Below are 27,375 nucleotides of genomic sequence, written 5' to 3'. Positions count from 1 at the left end.
GCTCTAGATGGTAGAACGTCAAAATATTGGAATAAAGTGAGCTCTTACTATAGCAGAACACATTAGGAGGTGCCTGGAGTATAACAGATTTATTTTAAAATGCTGATAATGAAACCGCTCTTGGATTTAAAATTTTCTATCACCTGTTGATGTCAGCTATCATCAGCTACCATCTGTTTGCCCAGAACTGTCAAAAATAAGACTAGGTCAGCATGAGTGATGCATGTTCTATGTAGTTTCCCAGACCCACTGCCATGGGAACTGGAGTCCATGAGTCAGATGAAAGTGAAAGTCACTCAGTTGTGTCTGGCTCTTTGCAACTCCAAGGACTACACAGTTAACGGAATTCTCCAGTCCAGAATACTGGAGTGGATATCCTTTCCCTTCTCCAGGGGATTTTCCCAACCCAGGGACTGAACCCAGGTCTCCCGCATTGCAGGCGGACTCTTTACCAGCTGAACCACAAGGGAAGCCCAAGCACATTGGAGTGGGTAGCCAATCCTTTCTCCGGGGGATCTTCCCGACCCAGGAATCAAACCAGGATCTCCTGCATTGTAGGTGGATTCTTAACCAACTGAGTTATCAGGGAAGCTCTGGGATGATGCTAATAACATCTTCCTGAAAAAAGCTAAGTTATAGTGCATCAGGGCTTCCCTGGTGGCTCAGTCTATAAAGAATCTGCTTGCAGTGTGGGAGACCTAGGTTCAATCCCTGGGTTGGGAAGATCCCCTGGAGAAGGGAATAGCTACCCACTCCAGTATTCTTGCCTGGAGAATTCTGTGGACAGAGGCTACAGTCAGTGAGATCGCAAAGAGCTGGACACGACTGAGTGACTAACACTTTCACACCTCGTCAGAGGAGGACCACTGGTCTGCACCCCCAAGGACAACTGGGTGCTGCTGAAGCTCCATCTCAAGTTGGCATTATGGACCCAGAGTAGCAGTGGGTGAATTTTTCCTATAAGAGGCCAGAGAGTACAATATTTTAGGCTTTTTAGGACACACAGTCTCTGTCCCAAGTACTCAAATCTGTCAAAGGAAAGCAGCCTTGGACAAGGAACAAATGGGCGTGGTTTTTCCAGTAAAACTTTTATTTACGAAACAGGCAAGGAGGGGGCTCAGCTCTGCAGGTTGCATTTTGCAGTTCTTCACCTTGTGGGTCTTGATGAGAGGTCTCTTCCTGTGCAGCCCCCCACCATCCGCCCACACCAGCCCACCCTACTTCAGTTTCAAAAAGGCCATAAACACAAGGGAAAACTGGTCCAAGCTACGTTTTTAAGGCAGTGACTGGAGAATGTTCTTTTATCTGATCTTAAATTCGTAACTATTTGTTCAGTCCTTCTGAAGCTGTACATCACAGGGTTTTTAACAGCCTTCTTGCCTAACTGCACCTGGCTTTGCTAAAACCCCAATCACCTATGGAACCTAGAATATCTTTCCTTCTCTTGTACTTGGAACAGTTACTTTCACCTTGACTAAGTCATGTTTCTCAGTGTCCCGGAAAAAGAATCAGGAGGGTCAGTAGTGTTAGTCGGCCTTTTTAGGTAAAAGAGCCAAATATTGAAGTACGATGTCCGCAGAGACTCATCTGAGAGCCACAGGCACAGAAAATCTCAGTGGGAGAGAGGTGGGACTTTCATGGTGTTATTTTGTGTGGGTCTTAACATGGCTGATGGAGCAAACACAAGGAGCCTTTAAGGACAGGAAAGACAGCGGGGCAATATGCTCATCCAAGTGCCCACTGGACCTGCCCATCTAATTGGATTCTAGCAGTTCTCAGGAGAACTGCATTCCTAAAGCCTAGCTCCTTTGCTTTTCCTCTTTTAAAAACACCAGCACATTCAAGTATTGATAGAGCCAATTTAACAGAGAAGGCAATGGCACCCCACTCCAGTACTGGAAAATCCCACGGATGACTGGTAGGCTGCAGTCCATGGGGTTGCAAAGAGTTGGACGCGACTGCACTTTCACTTTTCACTTTCATGCATTGGAGAAGGAAATGGCACCCCACTCCAGTGTTCTTGCCTGGAGAATCCCAGGGACGGGGGAGCCTGGTGGGCTGTTGTCTATGGGGTCGAACAGAGTCGGACATGACTGAAGCGACTTAGCAGCAGCAGCAGCAGAGCCTTTAAAATGCCTTTATGTTTTAATTGAGGGACTTCTTTCATTCACAAAATGAGAATGAGTCATTTTGAGTCAGTCATATCAATTGTAAGCAAGATCCCAAAGAAATAAAGCCCTATTGGCTCAGAGAATATTTTCACTTGTCTGTCATTTATTTCTGCCTTGCAGAAATCTTTTATTCTAGATGGAATAACTGCCAGTGTGTACCTGAATACTTTACTTAAATCGCAAAGTGCTGCTGAGGAGAATGAAATACTTTGGGTGATCACAAGCTCAGGAATCATAGACACCTAAGACTGTCCTCAGGCAAGACGGAATCTCCAGGCAATCAAGAGCCGAGAGAGGCACCGTTTTATTGAGGTGAGGGCTACTCTGTAGAGAACTTTTGATCTGGCGCATCTGGGAGGGACATGAGGCTGGTATTGACATTGCTCCATTATTGGTTTTGGGAGAACAAAATGTCCTGCTCCCACTTTCAAAGCAATGTAAAGACCTAAAGCCAGAGTGCAGGGAGGCCCAGGGCTGGTCACCATCTGCAAAACAATCAGCAACAGAACAGGGAAAGGTAGTGAGTGACTCTCTGGTGAGCTGCTCTGCCTGGTCCTCTCCGCACTCCCACAATCCAGCAAAGGATCACCGACTATCTGTTGGCCTCCAATCCCGAGCACACGGAACTTTCAAATGCCCTCTGCTGGAATTTCTACTTCTTTCTCTTTGCTTACTAAAGCCAGCATTCTTTTCTCCCTTAGCTAGTTGATGGCTAGATTAATAAAGTCCATCCTGACAATCATTTAACTACTAAACAATATAAAGAGAGCTGGGTTTGCCTGTGGCCTTTAAAAATTTGGTGGAACCTACCCAGGCAAAGAAAGGGCAAGGAGGTGACCAGTTACAGGACCAATGAACGGATTCTGGGTTTCTTTTAGGACATGTAGCAAAAGCACTGGGCTGGGAACAAGCATTCCTGGGACAGGCCCTTCCTCTCCATGGACCTCAGTTCCTTGTTCGAGGGGGGTTGATATCTAAGGGCAGAGACTACGATTCCATCTAAAAACACCTCTCAGTGGGTGTTAGTACATATGCCACCATGGACGTCCAGGGGAAAGACAGGAAGGCCATTTCCTCACCTCTCAGAGCCACAAGCTGAGCCCTACCCACGCAGGAACCCCGGCGGCAGGTGTTCCACCCTGTTCTGTGCTGCGGCCCCGAGTTCCTGCAGCCAGGTTCCGGATTCAGCAAAGCAGTGCTGGAGGGTGGGTAGCTGGACCAACTCCTGAGGCGCCAGCACAGCACCCGACGTGGTGCGCAGCAGCTCAGAGGACACAAAGGCCTGGCTGGGATGAATTCCCTTTTTATTTATCGTTTCTGTACGTTATACACATTAAAATTTTTAGCAATAATTTATAAGTCACATTTCATATAGTTCAGTCATTGGAAGAACACAAAGACAGAAATGAGAGCACTGAGCCTTCAAAGAGGAGGTTACTGTAACACATCACAGCAGGAGCTAAAATCTCAAATATCCAAGACTCCACAGACAAAACCTAAAGCTTACAATTTCTCTAAGAGCCTATGCACTTGAAATTACAAAATTCAGCAACTGCCTAAACCAAGAAATGAACAGCTCTGTTTTCAAGGTAAGAAAACAAGGAATGCTGTGGTAAGTCACCTTTACTGTTTAAATGCTTCTGCTCTGTTTATACCTGGAATGACTGTATATACACACAGGCACAGCACATATTTCAGTACAGCTCTCACAGACTGCTTTTACTACAGATTTAAATCTAGTCCATGAGAAAAGCAATTCAATTGCTTGGATCTTAAGTTTTAAAAAAATGAAAAGCATTTCTAGGGACTCTTAAAGCTGTCTCCAAAGTATAAAATGTTATACTTTCAATATCTGAAGTGTTCCTGTCTTTCTCTGAGATGAATACGGGTCCTAGGACTGGCTTCTCACAGCGTAAATGCTCACACAGTGTTGGGCATACATGGCGAAACAGCTTACGAGCGCCCTGGAGAGGATGGCACCCTCGTGGGTCTGGGCTGTGACTGTCCACAGCCAGACCAACACCCCGGCCGCTGCTCTTGAGGCCGGGTGCCCTGGGGCACGGAGACTGGTCACTCTTCAGTCAGTCAGTTCTTGCTTGGGGGATTCCAGTTCATTCAATAAATCTCTGCCAGCTGCTCCAGCCTTTGAAGCAAAAAGAACCGCTCCCTGTTTAAAACCAAGGTTCTTTAAACTTCGGGCATAATCTGCATATATAGCAGAGATGAGCTTCTGTAAACTGCAGTTAAGGAAGAGAAGGGCAGACAGGGCTCCAGCAGGTTCCCACAGGCCAGAAACAAGGACCAGCTCTGGAGAATGTCCAGGGGAGGGTAGCGCAGGAGGAGCACAGGGGGCTCTTCTCAGGGAGGGCACCTGCTGGGGTTGAGTGGGGGCGGGAAGGCGAGGTTTCAGTGTGCAGTGTCCCTGCACTGGCACCAGCTGAGCCCAAAGCCCGACTCCTACAAGACCCAACTAACATCCCCTCAGATGCTTCAAGGTCTAAATGCACTTAAGGAGTGGAGAGTGAAGGATGACAGAAGAGAAATACATGCGCAAACCCTTGAGCTGTTTGCAAATCTGAGAGGTTGGCGTTTAAGGGGCAGATCCAGCCTCACTGAGTGGCTCAGACGGTAAAGAATCCACCTGTCATGCGGAAGACCTGGGTTTGATCCCTGGGTTGGGAAGATCCCCTAGAGGAGGGCATAGCAACCCACTCCAGTATCTTGCCTGGAGAATTCCATGGACAGAGGAGCCTGGCAGGCTACAGTCCATGGGGTCGCAAAGAGTCAGACACGACCGAGTGACTTTCACTTTCGCTTTGGGAATGTTAGACAGCCCTGTTCCACTGTGTTCTGATATCCAAAACAGCGCCACTGAATCAGAGCCAGCTTAACCAGTGCCAAGGTATATGACACTGAGTTCAATTTTCTGTTAAAAAATATATACAGAAAAATAAAAAACATGACATGTAGATATGAGGCCACAATGTAACAATTCAAGAAAGAGTGCAATGAGAACAACAAAGCCTCTGCAAACACAAGGACCTGAGAGTAGGATTCTCAAGCTCCTTCTTTTCAAAGAGAAACATGTCACTCAAGTGACGGGTGGCAGAACTGAAATGCTCCCGGTCACACATGACCTGCCTACATGACACGTCTCTCTGAAGTGCCGCTGTGTCTTGTTCCACGTTAGCCCGTCCCTGTGGGTAACAGCCAGTTGTTCTTTTTAATCCATTCTGGTACGCATTTATTCCAGCAGAGCCTCCTATACCTTTCCTATACTGCTGCTGCTGCTAAGTCGCTTCAGTCATATCCGACTCTGCGCGACCCCATAGACGGCAGCCCACCAGGCTCCCCCGTCCCTGGGATTCTCCAGGCAAGAACACTGGAGTGGGTTTCCATTTCCTTCTCCAATGCATGAAAGTGAAAAGTGAAAGTGAAGTCGCTCAGTTGTGTCCAACTCCTAGCAACCCCATGGACTGCAGCCTACCAGGCTCCTCTGTCCATGGGATTTTCCAGGCAAGAGTACTGGAGTGGGGTGCCATTGCCTCCTCTGTTTCCTATACTAGATCTTCTATTTTCTTTGCAAGTTCAAACAAAACATTACAAAATCTGGGCTCCCTCCACTTCACAGCCCTTCTAGGCTCTCCATTGATCTCACGCTGATGCTGGTGGGGCAACAACCTTCTTTCTGATTTGTCCCCTCCAGTTTATCCTTTTCCTGGCTCTGGGCAGTCAGAACACAGATCTTTCTCCATACAATAGTTTCCTCCCAGGCAGCACAGCCAATGGGGATGCTTAAAACCCACTCACGGCATCTGGTTCCCCATCAGCAAACACATCCCAGCAAAGGATATCTGTGTCCTCGCTGACTTCGATGGCTCCGTACTTGAGACAAGCTTCCACAAACAAGGCCGCTCTGTCGAAGTACCTCATGCTGCTCAACAGAACACAAAGCACATCAGGAGCTGTGACTTTCATCATTTGGGGGTAGGACCATCCCAGGGAGTGTTTCCATACAAGGACTCTCCACAGAAGCCCGAGGGCTGCATGAGGCACACCAGCACTGTTCTCTGCCCCAGCTTAGAGGAAAGGGGAATTCTCAGGCCCCAACCCTTTGCTCTTTTCTATTAACTCTTATAAAAATTTTGTGAAATCACTGAAATAGACAGGACAAGAAATCTACAGAGACAGGACAAAAATCCACATACCCAGGTCCAGATTTCACAAGTAACTTTCTGTCATATCTGCCTCAACCTACTTCCCTTAGTTTTAAATAAATAAAATGTCCTATGGTAAGTGATAAGCATTAATTACCCTTCAAGGTTCTCAGAGGGGACACCTCCAAATTGCCACACTTTCTTCCCCCTTCCTCCTGCTTTTCTGCCTTTGTCTCAGTTGTTCTACTCAAAGCTAAATTGACCTCAATTCTTTTTAAAACTTCTTTTTAAACAGGTAACTATTAGGTTTAACTAACATTGGCAGAGAAGTAGCAAAGTTCCTAGACCAAAAGAAGAATGAACAAGCATGGATTGCTCCACTCCCTTTAGGTTTTTTCTAAAAAATAAACCTGAAGTATATGCTTCTCCCTTCACTCCCAACATCAAGGACTACCAGCCTCCTGGCAGAGCCTCATGAGCAGTGGTAAATCCTGGGTGGTTCTGACCAGCCACTGACAGTGGGTGTACCTGTGAAGCGTCTCAGCCACGCTGGAAAAGCAGCCCAGGGAAAGGAGAACCAGGAGGGCCTTGGACTTCTGGTTCACTTGAGGGGAGCAAAGGTGGTCGACCCACCGTTTCAAAACGTCAGCGCACTCTTCAGAATTTAAGCGGACCTGAGGAAGATGCCCACGTTAAAAAGGACACCCTGCACTATACACAAGGAAAAAAGAATTCAGATGAAATGGGATCTATTACCATGAAACAGAGCTCATCTCTGCTTTACCACACAGCCCCTGCTGCTGCAGCGCCGTGACCAGAGGCGACAGGGATCCACAGCTCAGGATCAGCGGGCCTGGGACACCTCTGGGCTGGGTGTAGTCTGGGCCCACACCCCAGAAGGGACAGGAGGCAGCTGCCTTCACTTAACTGCTACCAATGCAACCTCCACTTTGCAGTAAGAAGAAATGTAACTTATATGCAAAGAAGAAGATGAAAGCTGCTAAGAAAATATTTGTAAAGCCGCCTTGCAGCCCCCAAAAACACCTCCAAATCATGAGTCAAAAATTCAAGATTGAACTTTCTCGCCCGAAGTTCCAGGCACCTACTAGAATCACCTACTTTGGCAAGCCACGCTGCCCGGTTCCACTCGCCATAGGTCTGCAGGTAGCGGCAGGCGTCCGCAGCTTTGTCTATCAGGCAGAGCAGCTGGACGCCCTCTGGAAGACAAGACAACAGCCCCGTGAGTGACGCTGGAGCTGTCTCTCTGGCAAGTCACTGAAGGGTAAAAACCACCATTTGACTTCACCTGGTCTTGAACATTTTATACCTACTGGAGACACGACTGACTTAAATTTTAAAATGAAGCATTAAAATAGAGTTTTACAATGTTATCACTCAAGTAACTTGGGTTGGCAGTACAAATACAGTCCAGAAAACAAACAAGTCAAGACTATCTCACTCACTGGTTTTAACGTTTAAGGTGTCCACGTTTGTCCAATTTATGTCTATTATTTCGGCCATTATTAATAACACCCCTTTTACTCTTTAAAAATGCACTGGTCTAGATGACTAAATTATATGGTCATCTTTTAATATGAGGGCTTCCCTGGTGGCTCAGATGGTAAAGAATCTGCCTGCAATGCAGGGGATCCAGGTTCAATCCCTGGATCAGGAAGATCCCCTAGAGAAGGGAATGGCAACCCACTCCAGTATCCTTGCCTGGACAATTCCATGGACAGAGGAGCCTGGCAGGCTACAGTCCATGGGGTAACGAAGAACTGGACACAATTGTGCGACTAACACTTTCATAATATAAACTGCTAGCAATAATTTATTTTTCTCCAGGGTATATCAAAAAGAAATATTCCTAATAACCAAATACTTTCCTAGGAATGGGTCTGATTTTTCAGAGTACTGACAAATATACCCCTAAAGCATGCCTCACCTGCCAGTTTTCCGTTGGCGATCATATTAGTTGCCACGAGCTTGATGGTGCTCTGGGAGGGGCCTGACGAGGTGACAGTGGTGACCAGACAGGCTTTCAGTGAATCACAGTAATAATGCTGGTTGTCTGCGCTGGTTTCCAAAAGCAACTGCACGGCTCTGTCTGTCTAATAAGGGAAACGGTTCTTCTAGTTATGAGGCCATTTTCCTCCAACATAACCTTTCAAGATTCATAATTTGGAACACTGAAGTTTTCAGTTTAAAGAAGATTTTCATTGTCAAAAATTATCCATAAACACGTTGCTTACATGTATACAAGTTGAACAAAAGTGCAACACTGCTTCTTTAGGACAAATGTAAAACCACAGGTACACAGGTTTACACAGGTACTTATTTAAGCTCTGTACTAGTCAGAGACAAAACCAAAACAAAACAAAACTAGGCAGGCCTCATGTGGCATTCAGTTCACCTCAGTTCAGTCGCTCAGTCGTGTCCAACTCTTTGCGACCCCATGAATCACAGCACGCCAGGCCTCCCTATCTGTCATGTGACATTATGGAAGCCAAAACTACAAGTTGGTTTACCATACATTTTTGCTTTCTCAGAATGTCTGTTGGTCCTATTTTGAGAGAAAGCATATATTTACACTTATACTTTCAGGGAAATGCTATAGTGTGTGTGCACAGTGTTTGTGTGTGATATAAATGATGCCGTAAAATACCAATCAACTAGCAACTCCCTGAAACATGAAAAGAGTTGTAAAAACTGACATACTTGACCCAAGAGAAGCAGCTGGTCTGTACATTTCCTTGTATGATCATAAGTTGACCGTTTTACTTCCTGGAGATTAACCCTTTCCAACTGAAATTTCTAGAGCAGAAAAAAAAAAAAAAAAAAACAGAGAAAATTGAGCCTGGATTTTAAAACTTTTATTTAACTATTAGTAAACATTACTTAGACTTCTGAGTCAAAGAAGAAGTCCAACAATTTAATAAGAATTTGAGAAGAAAAAAATGTTGAAATGTACTATAATCTGTGCGTAAGTCTGCCTGCTTACAGAAACTGGCACTTTAGTAGAGCTGGAAGAAAAATCCCTATGTGTAATTCAGTACTCTACTGGAGGTTAAACAAATTATGAAACTACCTTTATATATATAGAACAGCAAATTCAAACCAAGTAAATTAAGTATTTGTTATTTATAGGAAATTAATAACATGAGAAAATTAAAATGAACCAAGTTAAAAATTTTTAAGGCCCCCCAAAATTAAAAGGCTGTTAATAATAAAATTTTAATGTCTACTAAAAACTCAGTAAGCGTTTATGAGCTTTTCAAGTCCTGAATCAGGCCTTTTTAATGTGACTGTGCCAAGGGACTCATTTCTGTTATGTGGACCTTTACTTAGTACAAAGTTTCCCAACTTTAAGATACTTACAAAGAAAGATGTAGCTTTAAAGGTTTTTAATATATGAAACATAATACCTGAAAATAGGCATTTTCACAGAGGATGTCGTAACATATATCTAGCGGGTTGTTCACTCTGTCCTGAGGAGCAGCTTCTTTAGCCACTGGTGTGCTCGAGGCCTTTTCCTGGGACAGGCTGTGCAGATAGTGGGCGGCGACAGTCCAGAAGTGCAGCTCCGATTCATCACCGTAAAGCCTGGCCAGGGTGAGATCACAGTCTCCACTGACCTCAGGCAGCAGCGTGGGGCCTGGACGGGGTCTCCCCACGGCAGCCTGAAGTGCTGGGAGCATGGTGCTGGCCCATGAAAGACCAACATGCTGGCTGGTGAAGAGCTGAAGCTTCAAGTCTCCAGCCCTGTTACTGGGTCTCAAACAGCACAGGACCCTGACTGCATGGGGCCCCTTCCGACCCAAGCCTCCCTTTGATCTATGTTAAGAGCAACACCGAGGTGCTGTACCCTGTGCTATTATTTACCCGGTTTGCCATCAGCACATCTTTCAATCTGTACCAGTTAAGGAAGAAGTTCCTCTGGGATCACTGACTAGATAAGGTGTGGAAATAATATACTCTTTATTCTCTGGGGAGTGGAGGGCAATGTCTTTCTTATAAGGGATGGCTCTACTCTAAGTAAGAATATATAGGTTATTCTAAATAGAATCTAAATGTAACTTATGGGTATACTTAGGACATGCCCCTTGTAGCTGATATTTTAAAAAGCGATCTGTAGAATGGAGTCTTTTCAATAGAGAAGGCCTAGATCTCATGTCTTTTTCTTTTTCCTATTTGTAATACTACTTTCAAAACGATCTGTAAGCCAACTATAAAGGATGAACTGATATATTTTCTAAAATTCCAAAGAGTTTGGTTTTAACTAACAACTCTTGATGAAAGGAGTGAGTTAACCTGAAATTCCCTGTCTCTTACCCAGAACACTTCAAATAGTGTTACCTTGAAACAAGCAGGCATCTCTGCAGGAGAGTAAACTCCGGATCGAGCAAGAGTTTCTTTATGTCACTGCAGGCAGGAATCCAGACAAAGGCAAGACAAAATTTTTGAATCCAACAATAAAGGAGATAAATCAATACACTCTTAAAATGGAAAATTCTACCCAAAAGATATGATAAGAACCTACAAAAGAAGTCACTTTGCCACGGCCCTGAAACTGCAAGAGCTTACAGGGCTTAGACAGTATCTAGGCTTGGAGAAGTGGAACCCATCAACCACCACAGCTTAAGGCTCTAATGCTGATTTACCTTCTTGAAGCAGCTCAACTCCCATTCTAAAAAATATGAACAGCTACCTAACTACAGGAATAAGAAGGTCATTGTTGATAAAATGATTTTACTAAATGATCATCAGGAGTACTCTATACTTCAGAGAAGATGCATTCAGAATTTATTCTTCAAAGTACTCAAAAATTAAAATATATAAGTGTTTCATAAATTGATATTTCTACAATAGCCCATTATAGACTATTTATAAATAAGGAAGGAGGGGAGATAGTCTTTAAATCTATTCTTTTCCATTTAAACATAAATGCTAACCTTGGGACACAGAAGAGAAAAAAGTAATTACTTTGAATTCGATATCAATATAATATTCCTTTAGCATTAATTTATTAAGTATTAAAATATATGTTATGGATTTTAGATTGCCAAGATATGTTTTCCCAAGAACTCCTTGTGGAGTCAAATTTTCCTTCTTCCTTTCCAGTGTTATACACAGTACCTATTTGTAAATGTTCTTGACTCTAGGGGGCATATTAATTTCTTAGACAGAATTGTACAAACACAGCACCTGACACAGAGAACTTATCTTAGCAGAGAGAAGCTGACACACAAGAATTGCCCTGTGTACACCCATCCTCTAACGTGAGGCTCTGCAGGGCATCTGTGCTGGAGGCAGGTTAGCTACAAGGCGGCTTACCCCACTGCTTCTTCTCCTGCCCTGACATGAGACCACAGCAATCTGAAACTTACTTCCACAAAACAAAGACTCTAAAGGGAAACAAACCGAGGTGAAGAGAGGGGTCTCTCCGTGGGCCACTAATATTTTCCAAAACAAAGCTTATTTTAATTTTAAAAAGTATAAATCATTATGTTTTTCTTTTTCATAGTCTTATTCTCTAATAAAACATAGTCAGAGTGCTTACTTAGACAATGAGTTCAACTGCTCTTGAAGGAGATTCTTTATTTCTTCATTTTCTGGATAATCACTGTACCAAGAAAAGATTTTAAATGAGTTAGTTTTCTCTTTATTTACCACCATTTATTTCTTCACCAGGAAAAAAGGTGTGTTAATACAGAAATAACTTCTTTGTAGTCCTTGGTTAAAAACCTGCGTGTAGACCGAAAAGCAACAGCCTACTCAGGAACCTACCAATCACCTTTAACGCCTGCTTTTATCTTATTGAGTCAAAACAGAAATGAGCACAGAAAGTTTCCCTGGCTTTCAAGAAACCTGAAAATTTATTAGTGAGCTCTAAAACTATCAGGTTTATAGTCACGTTAATAAGGAACTTAGCAAGGACTACACGAATCTGCTAGTTCTGCTCTGCAAAATTAACATTCATTTCTCTGAGTAGATACTTCTTGGAGAAAGAACATCTCATCACATTTATTTTTTTAATTCTCCTAACCCAGGGCTTCACTGGTGGCTCAGTGGTAAAGAACCCCCCTGCCAATGCAGGAGATGTGGGTTTGATCCCTGGGTCGGGAAGATCCACTGGAGAAGGAAATGGCAACCCACTTCAGTATTCTTGCCTAGAAAATTCCACAGACAGAGGAGCGTGGGGGCTACAGTCCACGGGGTCACAAAGAGCCAGACACGACTCAATGACTGAGCACACACACAGCCCACGCCCATCTGTGCATCCACACAGCAAAGGTCCCGTAGCGCTTGTGGTAGTTTAACTAACCACCGCCAATAATGGTTTCTGTGACTATTTTTTGCAAGGAGGCAGGCTGTAAAACAGAAAACACTTCTGAAGTAGATTCCTTTATGCTGCTTTTAAAAAGATTTAATCTTGTCCCCTGACCCTGATGCTGGGAAAGCTTGAAGGCAGGAGGAGAAGGGGATGACAGAGGATGAGATGGTTGGATGGTATCACTAACTCAATGGACATGAGTTTGATTAAGCTCCGGGAGTTGGTGAAGGACAGGGAGGCCTGGTGTGCTGCAATCTCATGGGGTCGCAAAGAGTCAGACATGGCTGGAGTGACTAAACTGAACTGAATCTTGTCCCCAAATTCCTCTTGGCCTCAACTGGCCCTCTTCACACTCAGTACGCCATGCCCAGGTTCAGACTGTAAGATGACCGAGCACACAGCCACCTGAGACACCCACGTGTATTCACAGCTGTGCCCAGGTCCCCAGAGTGGGAAAGACAAGAGGCAGATCAGTGACTCTTTCAGGGTCTCTGCCATCACTGCCTTAACTCAGTTTTAAGGTTCCAATGCCTGTAAGCCCTGGAGACCAGCCACTGCTAATTTTTATGGGATGTCCTTCAATCTTAAATCAATTAAGAAAAAAAAAAAAAAATGCAAAAAAACTTACACATGAGAAATGTCCAAAGAATACTGTCCATTCCAAGGCTGATGTAATAAGAAAGCTTTCAAGGCGAGAGCAGCCCTGGGAACAAGGAGATATGGGCACCACACAGGCTCTAGACAAAAACACAGATTTCGCTTTTAACAAGTAGAATCATATACAACTATAAAGCTTCTGCTGTAGACAGTTCACAGAGAAGTCAGCAGAGAACAATGTATAAGTCTGGTGGTGGCAACTCAGAGAGTGTATGAGTGTAATCACTGCTTAAGACACAAGGGCTCAGTGTCGGGCAGAAAGTTAGACTGAAGAGTCTCTGACCCCACAGAGATAGTACTGAAAGTTCTTGGAAACAGCATCATACAAAATGTTACTAAACAAGTCTTATAGTTCTGGATTCCTTTTAGACACTGCTAAAAATAATATTGTTTTATGCCATTTTATGCCCCTCATCTAGGCAGCAGATAAGAAGGATTCTCCAACTTAAAAACAGGGATTCCAATTTTCTACATTTGTCTGACTTCCCCTTTTACTGGGAGAAGAAGCAGTGTCAGAAAAATGTAAATAAGGGGCGGGGGTGGAGGAAGAAGACCAAGCTATCCTAAGAAAACAAATTTGAATCAACATATTACGATCTTCTCTATTTGTCATAAAGGAGAAATGAAGCAAATATACTAAATATTATATCAATGCATATGACCTCAAATGATTTTATTATCTTACATCAATAAGGTCCAAAATACATTTCTAATTCCTCAGAATAGAAATATATTACATCAAACATATTTTTCCAAGCTCAAATCAGCACATATCTGGCAGCAAACACACAGAAATCTTTTTCCAAACTCCATGTTTACACTCTCACCAGTCTTTATTCTTTAACATTTACTGAGTGTTGTTCTGAGTTTAAAGCTCAATTTAGGGGAATATATGCATAATTTCATTGACTTTCCCCATTATTATTTTAAAACTTGCCCTTTTTGGCTGAGGTTGCACCATTAGAGAATCAATAGCATTTTTTTAGGAAAATTTTAAAAGGAAAATGTAACCTAAAATCTGGTTGAGAGTCACCTGTTCATTCATGGTATTAAACAGTCATGGTATTAAACATGGTAGCCCATTAAGCTAACAATGGGTTCTCATTAATTATATAAACAGATTAATTTAAAAACAAATACCTTGGCTTTGGCTGCTGTCTATGGGGTCACACAGAGTCGGACATGACTGAAGTGACTTAGCAGCAGACTCAAATTTTAAGATAAAGGTCAAAGAATAGCTTCTCAAACATCTAGATTATATTTGCATACTTCTTTACCTAGAATTGGAGAAGGCAATGGCATCCCACTCCAGTACTCTTGCCTGGAAAATCCCATGGATGGAGGAGCCTGGTGGGCTGCAGTCCATGGGGTCACTAAGAGTCAGACACGACTGAGCGACTTCACTTTCACTTTTCACTTTCATGCACTGGAGAAGGAAATGGAAACCCACTCCAGTGTTCTTGCCTGGAGAATCCCAGGGACGGGGGAGCCTGGTGGGCTGCCATCTATGGGGCTGCACAGAGTCGGACACGACTGAAGTGACTTATCTTACCTTTTACCTAGAACTAATGACTAAGTTAAAAGAAAAAAATCATTCTTGAAATTCCCTTAATTTCTTCAATAACTTTATGTTTCAAGTTAGTATCTATGCTTGTCCTTCCCTAGAAGGAGGTCCTGCTACTTCTGCAGAGCTGGCAGGGATCTTGAGGACAGATGTGGCAATGCAGTGCTCAACTGCAGCTCACCAGAGGACAGTCACGGTTACAGAGTAAGAAGTTATGGTTCCCAAACACAGTGGCAGGGGTGGGGCAGTGTCACAAACAAAAGCACATTTAATCCAAGTTAAAGGCAGCCCAGTCAGCATACACAGCAACTCGGTAGTGCCTCAAGCACAAACTTAACAATGAAGGGTCATGTTTTAAAACCCTACTGTCTCTGAATATGCCAAAGACTGACTCTGAAGGCACAGACAATTCCCAGAGCCAACAGTTTCTATGATGAAACTCTGTAAATGACTAAACAATTCTCTTATATTTTTTTACATATTAGATAGCCCAGTGTATACACCAAAGTTATGCCTGGAGAAAATTTAATGTAGGGACATCTCATTTTCAAATTGATGAGTGCACTCACAAACTTCTCATTCATAGCTACTTTTTACTAAAATAGCTTTCATTCTCAGAAAAAAAATCTCAAAACCACCATACAAAAAAGGGAAAGGTAGTGCAATCATCTAATTCTGTTTTGACTGGCCCTTTAACGAGTCATAAGACAGGCAACACAATTCATGATACTTTCCAAAGTTACTTTTCCATGATATATGGTTGCAAAAGACACAAGACTCACTATTAAAAAACCAGCAGTACTTTACCACTAGATTCGTGTCCTCTGATGACCTCTCCTAAAGTCTGAGGAAGTCATTTTTATTCATGTAAACATCTTTCATCTTTTGACAGAGCACTCAGAAAGGGGTCAAGGAAAGGGTGCTGAGTAAACCAGCATTGGGGAATGACTGACATCTAATTACAGAGTCTAGCATCTCAGTAGTATCAACACTCAAGCTTTAAGTTAATATGCATTCTTAAACACAGATTCCTAGAAAGAATGAAATGGAACAGAAGCAGCTCTCTCCCATGAAAAGAACAGCTGGTGCAAAATAAAGACACTTCCAAGCATCCTTCCCTTAGAACTCCGTACCAGTCAGCTCCTGCTCGTCCATCCTAAAGCACGTGGACTTCATGGACATCTCCAGGACCCTGATACACCCGTCATCGGAAGCCAGGATCACTTTATCCGACGTGCACCAGTCCACGTCCAATATCCGAAAGGTTACATTTCTTCCACTTCTTAAACTGCTCACCATCTGAACCTTCAAGAGTGAATTTGATTGTCACTTTCAGAAAGAAAAGGAAGATGTTTATCATTCCAGACTAAACGAGCAAGAAAGGCAGTGCCTGTGGCGAAGGTCCAGTTCATGTTTAAAACTGAGCAGTCGTGGGCAATCTATCTTCCACATGCAGACTGCATTTTGAAGGTCCCAGAGATGGTGGTAACATTAACAATCTGTTGAGCTGTCACCTTTAGAACAGAAATACTACAAAAGAAAAAATTTTTAAAGGAAGAAAACTGCTCTAAGAAGCTTGACAAACCCATTTATAAATCAGAAGGAAGGAAAAGAAGGACATAGTTCCTGTGACCAGCAGCTGCATTTGCGGTGAGCCCGCGTGCAGCTGGGCTTACCTCTTTAGAATCCCATACTTCAGCTCCATCATTGTACATTGCTATTAATTTTTGGTTTCCTTTACCAGGGGCGAAACGAATCTTCTTCACCCAACTTCGGTGTGTAGGTATTCCTCTGAGGACAAACAGAAACCAAAACACCAATATGAAGTAGAGTAGTGTCTCGTCATTGAGAGAGATGTCCAATGTCTCTTTCTATTTCTGCTTTTGATAAGGTCTAGTGACATGACAGGACAACCACTCTGCTTTCTGGGACAGGGATTGCATATGACAGACGTGGTCTGCTCTTTAACAACAGTTGGAATAGTGCCCCAGCACTTCGTGTGGGCCACCTGCAGGTAAGGGTCATTTATGAATATCCCAGAGTTTAGCTCAAGGCAGTTCCTCCCAAGTTCTACAACAAGAGACCCAAGGGTCCAACTTGCACATGACTATATTTAATGACACTATTGCCAAGTGACAGGCCTCCAATGGAACTATATCGAGATTTTTTGTTTCAGCCAAATAATACACTTGAGTTCTTGAAACATACCTGGATACTCTGCCTTTCAAATCCCAAAAATTTAAATTTCCATCCATATCTCCAAGAACTAACGTATCACCTTTCCAAGCAATGCAAGTAATGCTACCCATGCTCCCCTAGAAAAGAACAGCAACAAACACACATCAATTTCACCACTTATAAGCAGTCACAACAGAGAAATACTTTTATTTAACAACTGTGATAAAATAATAAAGATATCTTGCTGGTGGTTTAGTTGCTAAGTTGTGCCCGACTCTTTACAACCCCATAGACTGTAGCCCACCAGTCTCCTCTGTCCATGGGATCTCCCAAGCAAGAATATTGCAGTGGGTGTTATCTCCTTCTCCAGGGGATCTTCCCAACCCAGGGATCGAACTTGGGTCTCCTGCATTGCAGGCAGATTTTCTACAGACTGAGCCGCCAGGGAAGCCCCAAAGATATTTTAATAAAACCTAATTATAGTATGAACATCATCAAACACTAACAGAGTTTAGTCACTAAGAGGGCTACCTAGCATTTCAATTTCAACTAAGAAGAAACAGAAGATTTCAATTCAATGGACATTATTATCTGAACTAGATTTATAGAGAAGTTCTTTTGAGGAAGACCTACTTCAGAAAAAAAGAAAATTAAAAGAAGAAAAAAGAGAAGGAAAGGACATCCTTTCAGGCACTCCTGTCTCCAAGTTATCCCTCACTGCTAAAGGATGAACACATTTATTCTGGGGAAACTCAGAGCTGTCTCACAACTAACTGTTCAGCAGTTCTTCTACTGAGGATCCATCACTATGCAGTACACCTGAAAGTAACATGATTCTGTATATCGACTATATTTCAATTAAAAAAGAAAAAAGATTCACAGCTTTGCTGATACCTTCATGAATAATGAAGGAGAAGAGATACTATACACTGAAGGCATCTGTAAAATCTGAATTCACAGAAGGTTCTGCAGAGAAGTCACACAGGGAAACGCAAATACAAGAATGAGACACTTCTGTAATAAACCAAAGTGGGCTGGAAGGAGCGTGCAGCTCTAATACAAGCACAGAGGTACTGTGACGGAGAGACGTGGAGTTGGGGCTCTCAGAAAAGCCGTGTGGACCTGAATCCCAGCTGCATCACTGAATGTGCTGCATGATGTGGGGCATGCTTACTTAATTTTTATATGTCTGGATTTATCGTCGATAAAGTAGGGCAAGCTCATAAAATTTGAGGAGTTCCTATTAGCGTTAATAAATTTTTATAGATAAAGGCCTTATGACGATGTTTGCCACAGAGTCAATATAATGCTAGCTATTCAATAATATTGCTCAATTACTTTTCTACTTATATTCTTATATTCAAAGAAATCTTGTTTCATCATTTATAGAACAATATTAAAAATTCATGTTTGGTTCTCACAGTATTGCTAGTAAGAAGTAGGAATGCTCCAGAGTTTTGCTAAACTGGCTGTTAAAAGACTTGCACATATACCAAATACTGCATAAATCCTAGTGGCAGTCAAGAAACAAAGATACAACTGGATTAAAAATAATTATGTTAGTGATTCTATTAGTAAAAAACTTAGAAATCTATGTTAAATAAATAGAATTCAGTACAGTATACAGCAATAGTCCAAGATCTTATTTCTATTCTTCTGACCATATTAACATAATAGAATATTTAAGAGTTTGCCTTTAAATTTAACTTTTTTAGTCCTGAGAATTTTTGTTTAACATTTTTACATTACTTTCTAACTTCTAAAAATTAGAATATTAAAACTTCAGTCCAGAAATCTATCACCAGCTTAGAATTACAAGTGATGTATTAGAACTTTCTACCTAAGAGCTTGTTGATGGAATACAAGCCATATGAAGATTCTAAGGTGCTTTCGGAGAAAAGTGGGACAAACTCGCTTTCTGACTCCAAATAATCCCAAGAGAACCAATGAAAGATTTAAAACTCAGTAGAGTATTATTAGTTGGCACTGATATGTTTCCTACATGTAAAACACGATGTTCAAAGGATCGAAGTAAAGCTGGCAGCAAACGGATAATCATTCTCTCCCACAGTTTTCTGAATAAAGGCAGTCAGTCAACTATAAACTCTCCATGGGAATGTAATTTAAAATATATCAGGCTTCTTCTTTTTACCATTTTTATATGCTCTATAGTTATGGGGCCAAAATTTAAAGGTAAAGTTCCAACTCAAAATAAATGGCTTAGTGGCTTAGTACTTTATATTTGGAAGGAAGGTAAAGAAAAATATTAGATTAAAATAAACAAAACCTCTGCCTCAATTCTACACACTGGTCATTGAAAAATATTTTGATTGCTGAAAATAAAAATAATGAACCCAAATCAATCATTCATGTTTTATACAGTAGATACATAACTCTCTTTTCCTAAAATAATCTGCTCTAAAATATGCACTAATTTCACTGGAGGCTGGATCCTTATTAGGCTGGTCATTCTTCGAAGAAACTGCTTCGAGCTGTGGAATAAAAGGATCTGGCAGGCAGAATTAAGACTTGCTATATCCTAACCAGACCTCCATAAGAAGAGGCAGAATCTTAAAAGCTGTGTTGTGCAAAAATCCTGAAAGCAGCAGGACTTTTCTTTCTCCCTGTCTTCCTTACTAAAAGGAAAATTCATGTGTCTAGTGTTCAAAAGTTTTCAACTTTTTTTAGAGTGGAGGAACCTAGAATCTCAGAAATTATTGGATTATTTCTATTCTAATCTCAAAGGTGATGTAATCAAAAAACAAAGAGAATGAGCTATTTGCAAGTGGCACTAGAGAAGCTAAGGTGGGGCCTTCTCTGAGGTCTAAAGGAGGAGCTCTGAAAGGAAACTGATTTTCCGGAATAGAGCTCTTTACACTGCAACTCTTAAAGGCCATGTTCTTGAACTGCAGTTTTTCTTTCTATGCACTTAAATTTAGGTTACTGCTCCTATTATAATGCCAAGTATTAATCTTTCACATTTGCATTATTTTTATCCTTTCAAACTATTGAAAACTTTTGGCACTATTAAGAGTTTAAAACAGACATCACTAAATCTCAGATATGACTCATTCTATGTAACAGTAAAACTGGAATTACAGCTTGAAAAGCACTTTCACATGCTGCTGCTGCTGCTAAGTCGCTTCAGTCGTGTCCAACTCTGTGCGACCCCATAGATGGCAGCCCACCAGGCTCCCCCATCCCTGAGATTCTCCAGGCAAGAACACTGGAGTGGGTTGCCATTGCCTTCTCCAATGCATGAAAGTGAAAAGTGAAAGGGAAGTCGCTCAGTCGTGTCCGACTCTAGCGACCCCATGGACTGCAGCTCACCAGGCTCCTCTGTCCATGGGATTTTCCAGGCAAAAGTACTGGAGTAGGGTGCCATTGCCTTCTCCGTTCACATGCTGGTTATATATAAGTTATATACACACACACACACACACACACACACACATATATATATATAATCTCATCCTCTACTTAACAATTATAGTAATATTAGCAAAAACATTTTCTTCATCCACTCAGTAAAAAAAAACCCATGAGATATATGCTGACACAAATAATTAACTATAAATCCTTAGAGAATTCCACAAGGCCATGGGGGATATATATGTTTGTAACGATTAATACCTTTACACCTACAACCTTTTTTAAATAAAATCCTTCAGGGTAATACTTGAAATGGAAAGAGGAGAGACTAGACTCAGACACATAGACCTGGGTGTAAACGCTGCTCTGGCATGTCACGAGGCCGGGCAACCTGGGGAAAGTTACTCATTCTCCCTCAATCCTATCACAGATAAAATGGAAATAGTTCCTCATGAATTATTATAATGACAAAAATGAGCAGCACATGGTATGTCATCAAAATAGTTACAATGCTATTCTCTAAAAGTATGCGACAAATTTAATCAGTGGTAATATCTCCTTAATAAAGCTTATTTGGATTAAACTTTTCTGAAAGTTTTCCACCTTAACTGTGGCTTCACTGGCTATAGAACTTATGAGGTCTATGGTAAGAAATCTTCATGCAGGTTTAACCACAGTTTGGACTCACGTCTGGTGGGATCCGAGCACTGTCTTTCACTGAGTTTCCTTCAACAGTGAGATGATAAACTTGGCCGTCATTATCAGTGAACACAAAATGTTCCCGGGCAGAGATGTTCTGACTGAGTTCAGATTTACTTTCAGCCTCCTGCAACAAGCTTTGGGATAAAGGAAAAGAAGATGAAGATTTTTTTTTCCCCTAGAGTGACATAATGAATTAACTCACTCAAAATACAGATGGATTAACAGGAGGTCAAATCATTTAAAAATAAAAGGCTGAAACTAATCTTTGCCCGGCAATAAGAGGAAAACACAAATTACTCTTCATACCATGACTGAATGTTTACCCTGTACAGAAGAATGGAGTGATCTAGACTTCACATGGGAAAGAAGACTCTCTGCTGTTTCTGCTGCAAAACAGAGGCCTTACCTTGGCGCATCATTCTCTCAAGTTTTTTATTTGTAAATCTGGTGGGGACGGGGCAGTACAAAAGTTAGAATTCCTAATACATTTTCTGTGGTGAACACAGATGACAGTAGGGTCCACCTGGGTGTTCACGCTACGTTCATTTGAATCAGAAGCTGAAGTCTATGGAGCCGAAGGGCACTGAGAATCAATCATGCTCACTAACAGGCGCGGACATGTAAACTGCACGCTGCTCTGAGCAATGCAATTACTAACTAACTCTTTAGTCATGTGAGCGTGTACACAGCCATCAAAGTCTGTTCCAAAGCGGACTAGAGATGCCTTAGGATGCCACCCGTCAAATTCCCAACGAGGACTTAACAAATTTCCCAACCAGGAAATAATAAATTCCTGGTTATCTGTAATAACCAGGTTATTACAAATGACAGCGGGAGAAGCAGGGCACCTGATCACAGATGACTCAACAACACTCAGCTCTGTATCTGAGACCACGGTCTGGCGGGCCATGGCCTCTCGGGTGGCCAGCTGTTTCTTCCTCAAGCTCTTCAAGTTGTGAGAAGGTGACCATTCCTGTGAATCAAAGAGAGACACCCACAAGTGCTCAGTCCCTCTTTCTTCCAGAAGAGCGGGTCATACTCACCACTGCCCAGCATCACTTCTTATTACTACACATGAACTCACAATTTGTTCTTAGGTTTTACTTTAATTTTTAGAAAGGCTGAAGGCATGCATTTTTATTAAAGCTTATGATAGAAGGTTTCAATAATCCATCTCTATTTCCTTCTACCTTGAATCTTCAATTAGAACTTAAGGGAAAAGAGTTTAATGGCAAACTCCAAAAGGCTTTAACTTTTGATGCCTTCCATTTTTTGAAATCAAAATAATACATTTAGTTATGGTACCTCCCACTCCTTACGTCCCCACCTCCCCCTTAGATGAACTGATCACACACTCCTCCAGTCATTGCCCATTATCACCTATAGGCCCACCCCAAACCTCTCCTTTTATTTATTTACTCCTGTTTATTCTAAAGCATTTAATCTAATACCCTCTCATATGTATAAATTCTAAACATGTAGTTATTTTACATGAAGGTATTTGTGGTCTGCATGAACAGTAGTAGATCATGTATCTCATCCCATTGCTCTTTTTACTCGGCACAATGTATTCAAGTCCCACTTCTGTTGTTTCTGTATGTTACATAGTACTTCATGGGTACATCTGCCAATTTTTAGTCTAGTTTTTAGTTTAGTTTTCCCAGGAAAGGACACCCAGATTGTCTCTATACTCTCATCATGGGAAATTACACTGCACTGAAATTTCAATGTCCACACAGAAGTTCCTGTATGACCAGAAGCTGACCAGCTGGGGCAAAGAGGATGTCTGTGTTCGACTAAGTGCTGCCAGCCTGCTCTGCAGAATGGCTTCACTGGTCTACATCCCTACCAGCAGTGCCTAAGAATTCTTACAGCCCATACCTCACCCACATGGGATGCTACTGGCATTCCAGTTTTTGTTTGTCTAAAAGGTTTATCATGGTCATTTTACTTTGCACATCTCAAAACCCAGGATTCTGAGTATTTTTCACATGCTTCTTGGCCTTTTAGGTCTCTCTAACATTCATTAACTAGTCACATCTTTCCACTGGGGCTACCACTGCTTCATTGCAGGAGTTTCCACAGTATTAACCCCTTAGAGGATTAGTTAGTCCTCTGTCCATCTTAAGACACTGGACAATTTTTTTTAAAGTTGTCTTCCATATTTAACTTTGACAGTGGTATGATTCGTTGAATAGAAAGCACCAATCTTGATGTAATCAAATTCATTAATTACCTTTCTGCCTTTTGGTTTGAGCTTCCGATATCCTCTTTTGCCCCAGAACAGAAAAATATTCTTCTATATTTGATTATATTAATTTTATAGCTGTAGTTATTTTCACATTTAGGTCATTAATCCTGTGGAGCCCACCTCTGAATATGGTTATTATGCATAAATCCAGTATTCCTCTCTATTAAGTGAGAGGTTCCCCAATACTTTTTACTAAACAAGCTGTTCCTCCCCTTGGGTTTGTAAGTTACTTTGCTGCACATTAAGTTACCAAATATTTATGGGCCTATTAATGAGCTCTTTATTATACTGATCCATTTCTCTTACTTGGGCCAATATGACATTCAGTTCAGTTCAATTCAGTTGTTCAGTCGTGTCCAACTCTTTGGGACCCCATGAATCACAGCACACCAGGCCTCCCTGTCCATCACCAACTCCCGGAGTTCACTCAGACTCACGTCCATCAAGTCAGTGATGCCATCCAGCCATCTCATCCTCTGTCGTCCCCTTCTCCTCCTGCCCTCAATCCCTCCCAGGATCAGAGTCTTTTCCAATTAGTCAACTCTTGGCATGAGGTGACCGAAGTACTGGAGTTTCAGCTTTAGCATCATTCCTTCCAAAGAAATCCCAGGGCTGATCTCCTTTAGAATGGACTGGATGGATCTCCTTGCAGTCCAAGGGACTCTCAAGAGTCTTCTCCAACACCACAGTTCAAAAGCATCAATTCTTCGGCGCTCAGCCTTCTTCACAGTCCAACTCTCACATCCATACATGACCACAGGAAAAACCATAGCCTTGACTAGACAAACCTCTGTTGGCAAAGTAATGTCTCTGCTTTTGAATACGCTATCTAGGTTGGTCATAACTTTCCTTCCAAGGAGTAAGCGTCTTTTAATTTCATGGCTGCAGTCACCATCTGCAGTGATTTTGGAGCCCAGAAAAATAAAGTCTGACACTGTTTCCACTGCTTCCCCATCTATTTCCCATGAAGTGATGGGACCGGATGCCATGATCTTCGTTTTCTGAATGTTGAGCTTTAAGCCAACTTTTTCACTCTCCACTTTCACTTTCATCAAGAGGCTTTTGAGTTCCTCTTCACTTTCTGCCATAAGGCTGGTGTCATCTGCATATCTGAGGTTATTGATATTTCTCCCTGCAATCTTGATTCCAGCTTGTCCTTCGTCCAGTCCAGCATTTCTCATGATGTACTCTGCATATGAGTTAAATAAGCAGGGTGACAACATACAGCCTTGACGTACTCCTTTTCCTATTTGGAACCAGTGTGTTGTTCCATGTCCAGTTCTAACTGTTGCTTCCTGACCTGCATACAAATTTCTCAAGAGGCAGAATACCAGGTGGTCTGGTATTCCCATCTCTTTCAGAATTTTCCAGTTGATTGTGATCCACACAGTCAAAGGCTTTGGCATAGTCAGTAAAGCAGAAATAGATGTTTTTCTGGAGCTCTCTTGCTTTTTCCATGATCCAGCGGATGTTGGCAATTTGATCTCTAGTTCCTTTGCCTTTTCTAAACCAGCTTGAACATTACTTTATTTCTATGGTTTTATATGTCCTGTATAGAGCAGGATGGGGCCTACCTCCACCCATACCACCTATATTACTCTCTTTTTTCCAAGGTTAACTTAGCTACTAGGACTTTTATTTTTCCATAAATATTTTAGAATATGTTTATCATGCTCCTCAAAATATCTAAATTAAATTTTAATTGGACTTTAACATAATATTAGCTTAACCCATCCAAGAAAATAAGAATTATCTCCATTTGTTTAGATCATCTTCTCTGAATATACATTTTTTGCAATAAAACATACAGCAGTAATGATTTTAATTTGAGCTAAAGAAAAATATTCACCATGTATATACATACCCAAATAAACTGTTTACTTCTTTAAAATTATAACTTACCAAAGCAGTTATTGCAGGGAAGTTTTTGGACATTTCTCTAAGAATGGTACAAGTCCTAACATCCCATAACTCCAGGGGTTTATCTTTGAATACAACTGCCAAATACTGCCTAAAATAAACAAAATTACTGAATGAAGCTCTTTTTGCAGTATTTTCACTGTAAGTAGTACAAATAAAAAGTTCATAAAGCTCAGATGACACATTTTAAACGAAGAGAATTTAAACTAACTTTTAGCCCTCCTGATTAGTAGTAGTCCTAAGAAGGTAAAGCTCTAAGATGACCTGTGAGAGTCACACACACCATCCGGGCAAGGAGCCTAGCTCAGAATGAAGAATGAGAAAATGCATGAGTTCACATCCAAATCTTAAAATAACCTTCCTGAGACTCAATTTTCTCATTGAGACATGAAAATACCACTACTTGCATCAATGGGCTGACTGGTATGCAGGTTATGGGAAAAACTAAATGAAAAAGTAAGTAAAGTTTCTATCATGCCGACTGTGAGGAACTGTGACAAAGAGTAGGAAATGTGACTTGTAGCTCAGTGTATCACAGGACTTAAGATTCTCCCACGTGATAGTTATATGACCTAAAAGCATGTGACCTTTTGAGTTTTAGTCTACTTAGCTTTAAAATGGAGTTAATAATACCTGCCTCATCAACCTCACTAAATACTACATGGATAAAGAAAAAGGGACAGCACACATGAACGGATTTTACAAATCACAATGGATTATGTAAATGAAACATGTTACACTTTTATTATATCTAATATAAAAACAAGTAGAGACATGTATGTAAATAACTAATATAAATAAAAGAGAACCTGGTAAATGCTATAAAGATTCACTATGAAAGCTGATATTAACTTTGACAATAGGGAAATGGCATTCTAGGCAGAGTTACAAGTGTGATAAATGGCAAAAGACAGAAAAGGAGACAGGCTGTGTGGGGGAGATATGCTACTTGAAATGCAGAGTATGTGAGATGAGAACAATCATCGTGAGAAAGAAGATTAACATGTGAATTTGGATTCACATTAAAAGCCCTAAGATATCCTAAAATGCAGTGCTATCATGAATAGAGATTCATTCTGTAGAGAACAGGGGATCCTTGAGTTTTGAGGCAGTGGTCATAATGTGACCAGAGGTTTAAGATGTATTAATTTAGTAGGCTTGTATAGAGTCAAGACTGACAAGAAATAGAAAAATCTGGCTTCCAAATATTTTGAGCAATTATTGGACTTTTTCGTGGAAGGACTCCCTTACATTTGAAAAAATTACTGAGGATCTCCCCCAAAGAACTTTTGTTTATGTGGGTTTTACTGATAGTTTGCCTAGGAGAAATTAAATGTAACATAATTATAAACTATATTAATTTACTTAAAATGAGAAAAGAGAAAATAACTACCAAAATGGCAGGTGAAAACATAAACCATGTTGATAACTGCATTAAATATGAATAACTTAAACACTGCAATTAGAAGCAGAGATTATCAGATCAAATAGTAAAATAAGTCCCATTATATGCTCTCTTTCAGAAATCACCTTTATATACAAAGACAGAGATAAGTTACAAATAGGGAGAAGGAAAAAGATATACCATGCAAATACTAATCAAAAGAAAGCTAGAGTGTCTATACTCATCAGACAAATCAGATTTAAACTTCTGAGAAAAGACAAACAGGTAATTTCAGTGATAAAGAAGTCAGTAACTCAACAAGATATAAGCATGGCAGTCAGTGGAACAGAAAATAGAAAACCACAAAGAAAAATGAAAGAAGTCCAAAGGATTTTCTTTGAAACAATTAATAAGATTGATTGACATAATTTACTGATATACAGAGAACAAAGTAGTGATTACCGCTGGGAAAGACGCAGGGGAGAGGGTAAAATGCGTAAAGGAGACCAACTGTCTGGTGACAAAATAAAATCTGGCTGGTGAGCATGTTGTGAAGTATATACAACAGAAGTAGAAACATAGTGTTGTACACTCAAGCTTATATAATGTTATAAATAAATATTATGTCAAACTATTTCAGTATATGAATAATTGAAAACTGAAATTAACAGAAGAAAAAATATAA

At 41.2% G+C, this 27,375-nt stretch overlaps 1 protein-coding gene across 4 annotated transcripts in view; it reads right to left on the bottom strand.

Moving 5' to 3' along the window:
- Positions 1-1,069: 1,069 nt before the first annotated feature.
- Positions 1,070-27,375, bottom strand: part of WDR11 (WD repeat domain 11) — a 61,636-nt gene continuing 35,330 nt past the window's right edge. For 3 of the 4 annotated variants that reach the window (XM_070780941.1, XM_070780942.1, XM_070780943.1), the window contains 16 exons: positions 25,289-25,397; positions 21,984-22,108; positions 21,122-21,269; positions 17,092-17,198; positions 16,560-16,674; positions 16,017-16,188; positions 13,291-13,399; positions 11,889-11,951; positions 10,685-10,750; positions 9,754-9,931; positions 9,047-9,142; positions 8,274-8,439; positions 7,448-7,545; positions 6,857-7,002; positions 6,026-6,105; positions 1,070-4,403 (listed from right to left, as the gene is read on the bottom strand). In XM_070780941.1, the coding sequence (XP_070637042.1) occupies positions 4,249-4,403; positions 6,026-6,105; positions 6,857-7,002; positions 7,448-7,545; positions 8,274-8,439; positions 9,047-9,142; positions 9,754-9,931; positions 10,685-10,750; positions 11,889-11,951; positions 13,291-13,399; positions 16,017-16,188; positions 16,560-16,674; positions 17,092-17,198; positions 21,122-21,269; positions 21,984-22,108; positions 25,289-25,397 (1,933 nt within the window). In that variant the 3' untranslated portion in view covers positions 1,070-4,248. The remainder of the gene's footprint in view (positions 4,404-6,025; positions 6,106-6,856; positions 7,003-7,447; positions 7,546-8,273; positions 8,440-9,046; positions 9,143-9,753; positions 9,932-10,684; positions 10,751-11,888; positions 11,952-13,290; positions 13,400-16,016; positions 16,189-16,559; positions 16,675-17,091; positions 17,199-21,121; positions 21,270-21,983; positions 22,109-25,288; positions 25,398-27,375) is intronic. The other variant, XR_011564308.1, reaches the window with a different exon arrangement.

This window comes from Bos indicus, chromosome 26, assembly GCF_029378745.1.
Source record: "Bos indicus isolate NIAB-ARS_2022 breed Sahiwal x Tharparkar chromosome 26, NIAB-ARS_B.indTharparkar_mat_pri_1.0, whole genome shotgun sequence".
NCBI classification, from domain to species: domain Eukaryota; kingdom Metazoa; phylum Chordata; class Mammalia; order Artiodactyla; family Bovidae; genus Bos; species Bos indicus.
The sequence above is the reverse complement of the archived record's forward strand: the minus strand, read 5'-3'. Positions and strand labels throughout refer to the sequence as shown.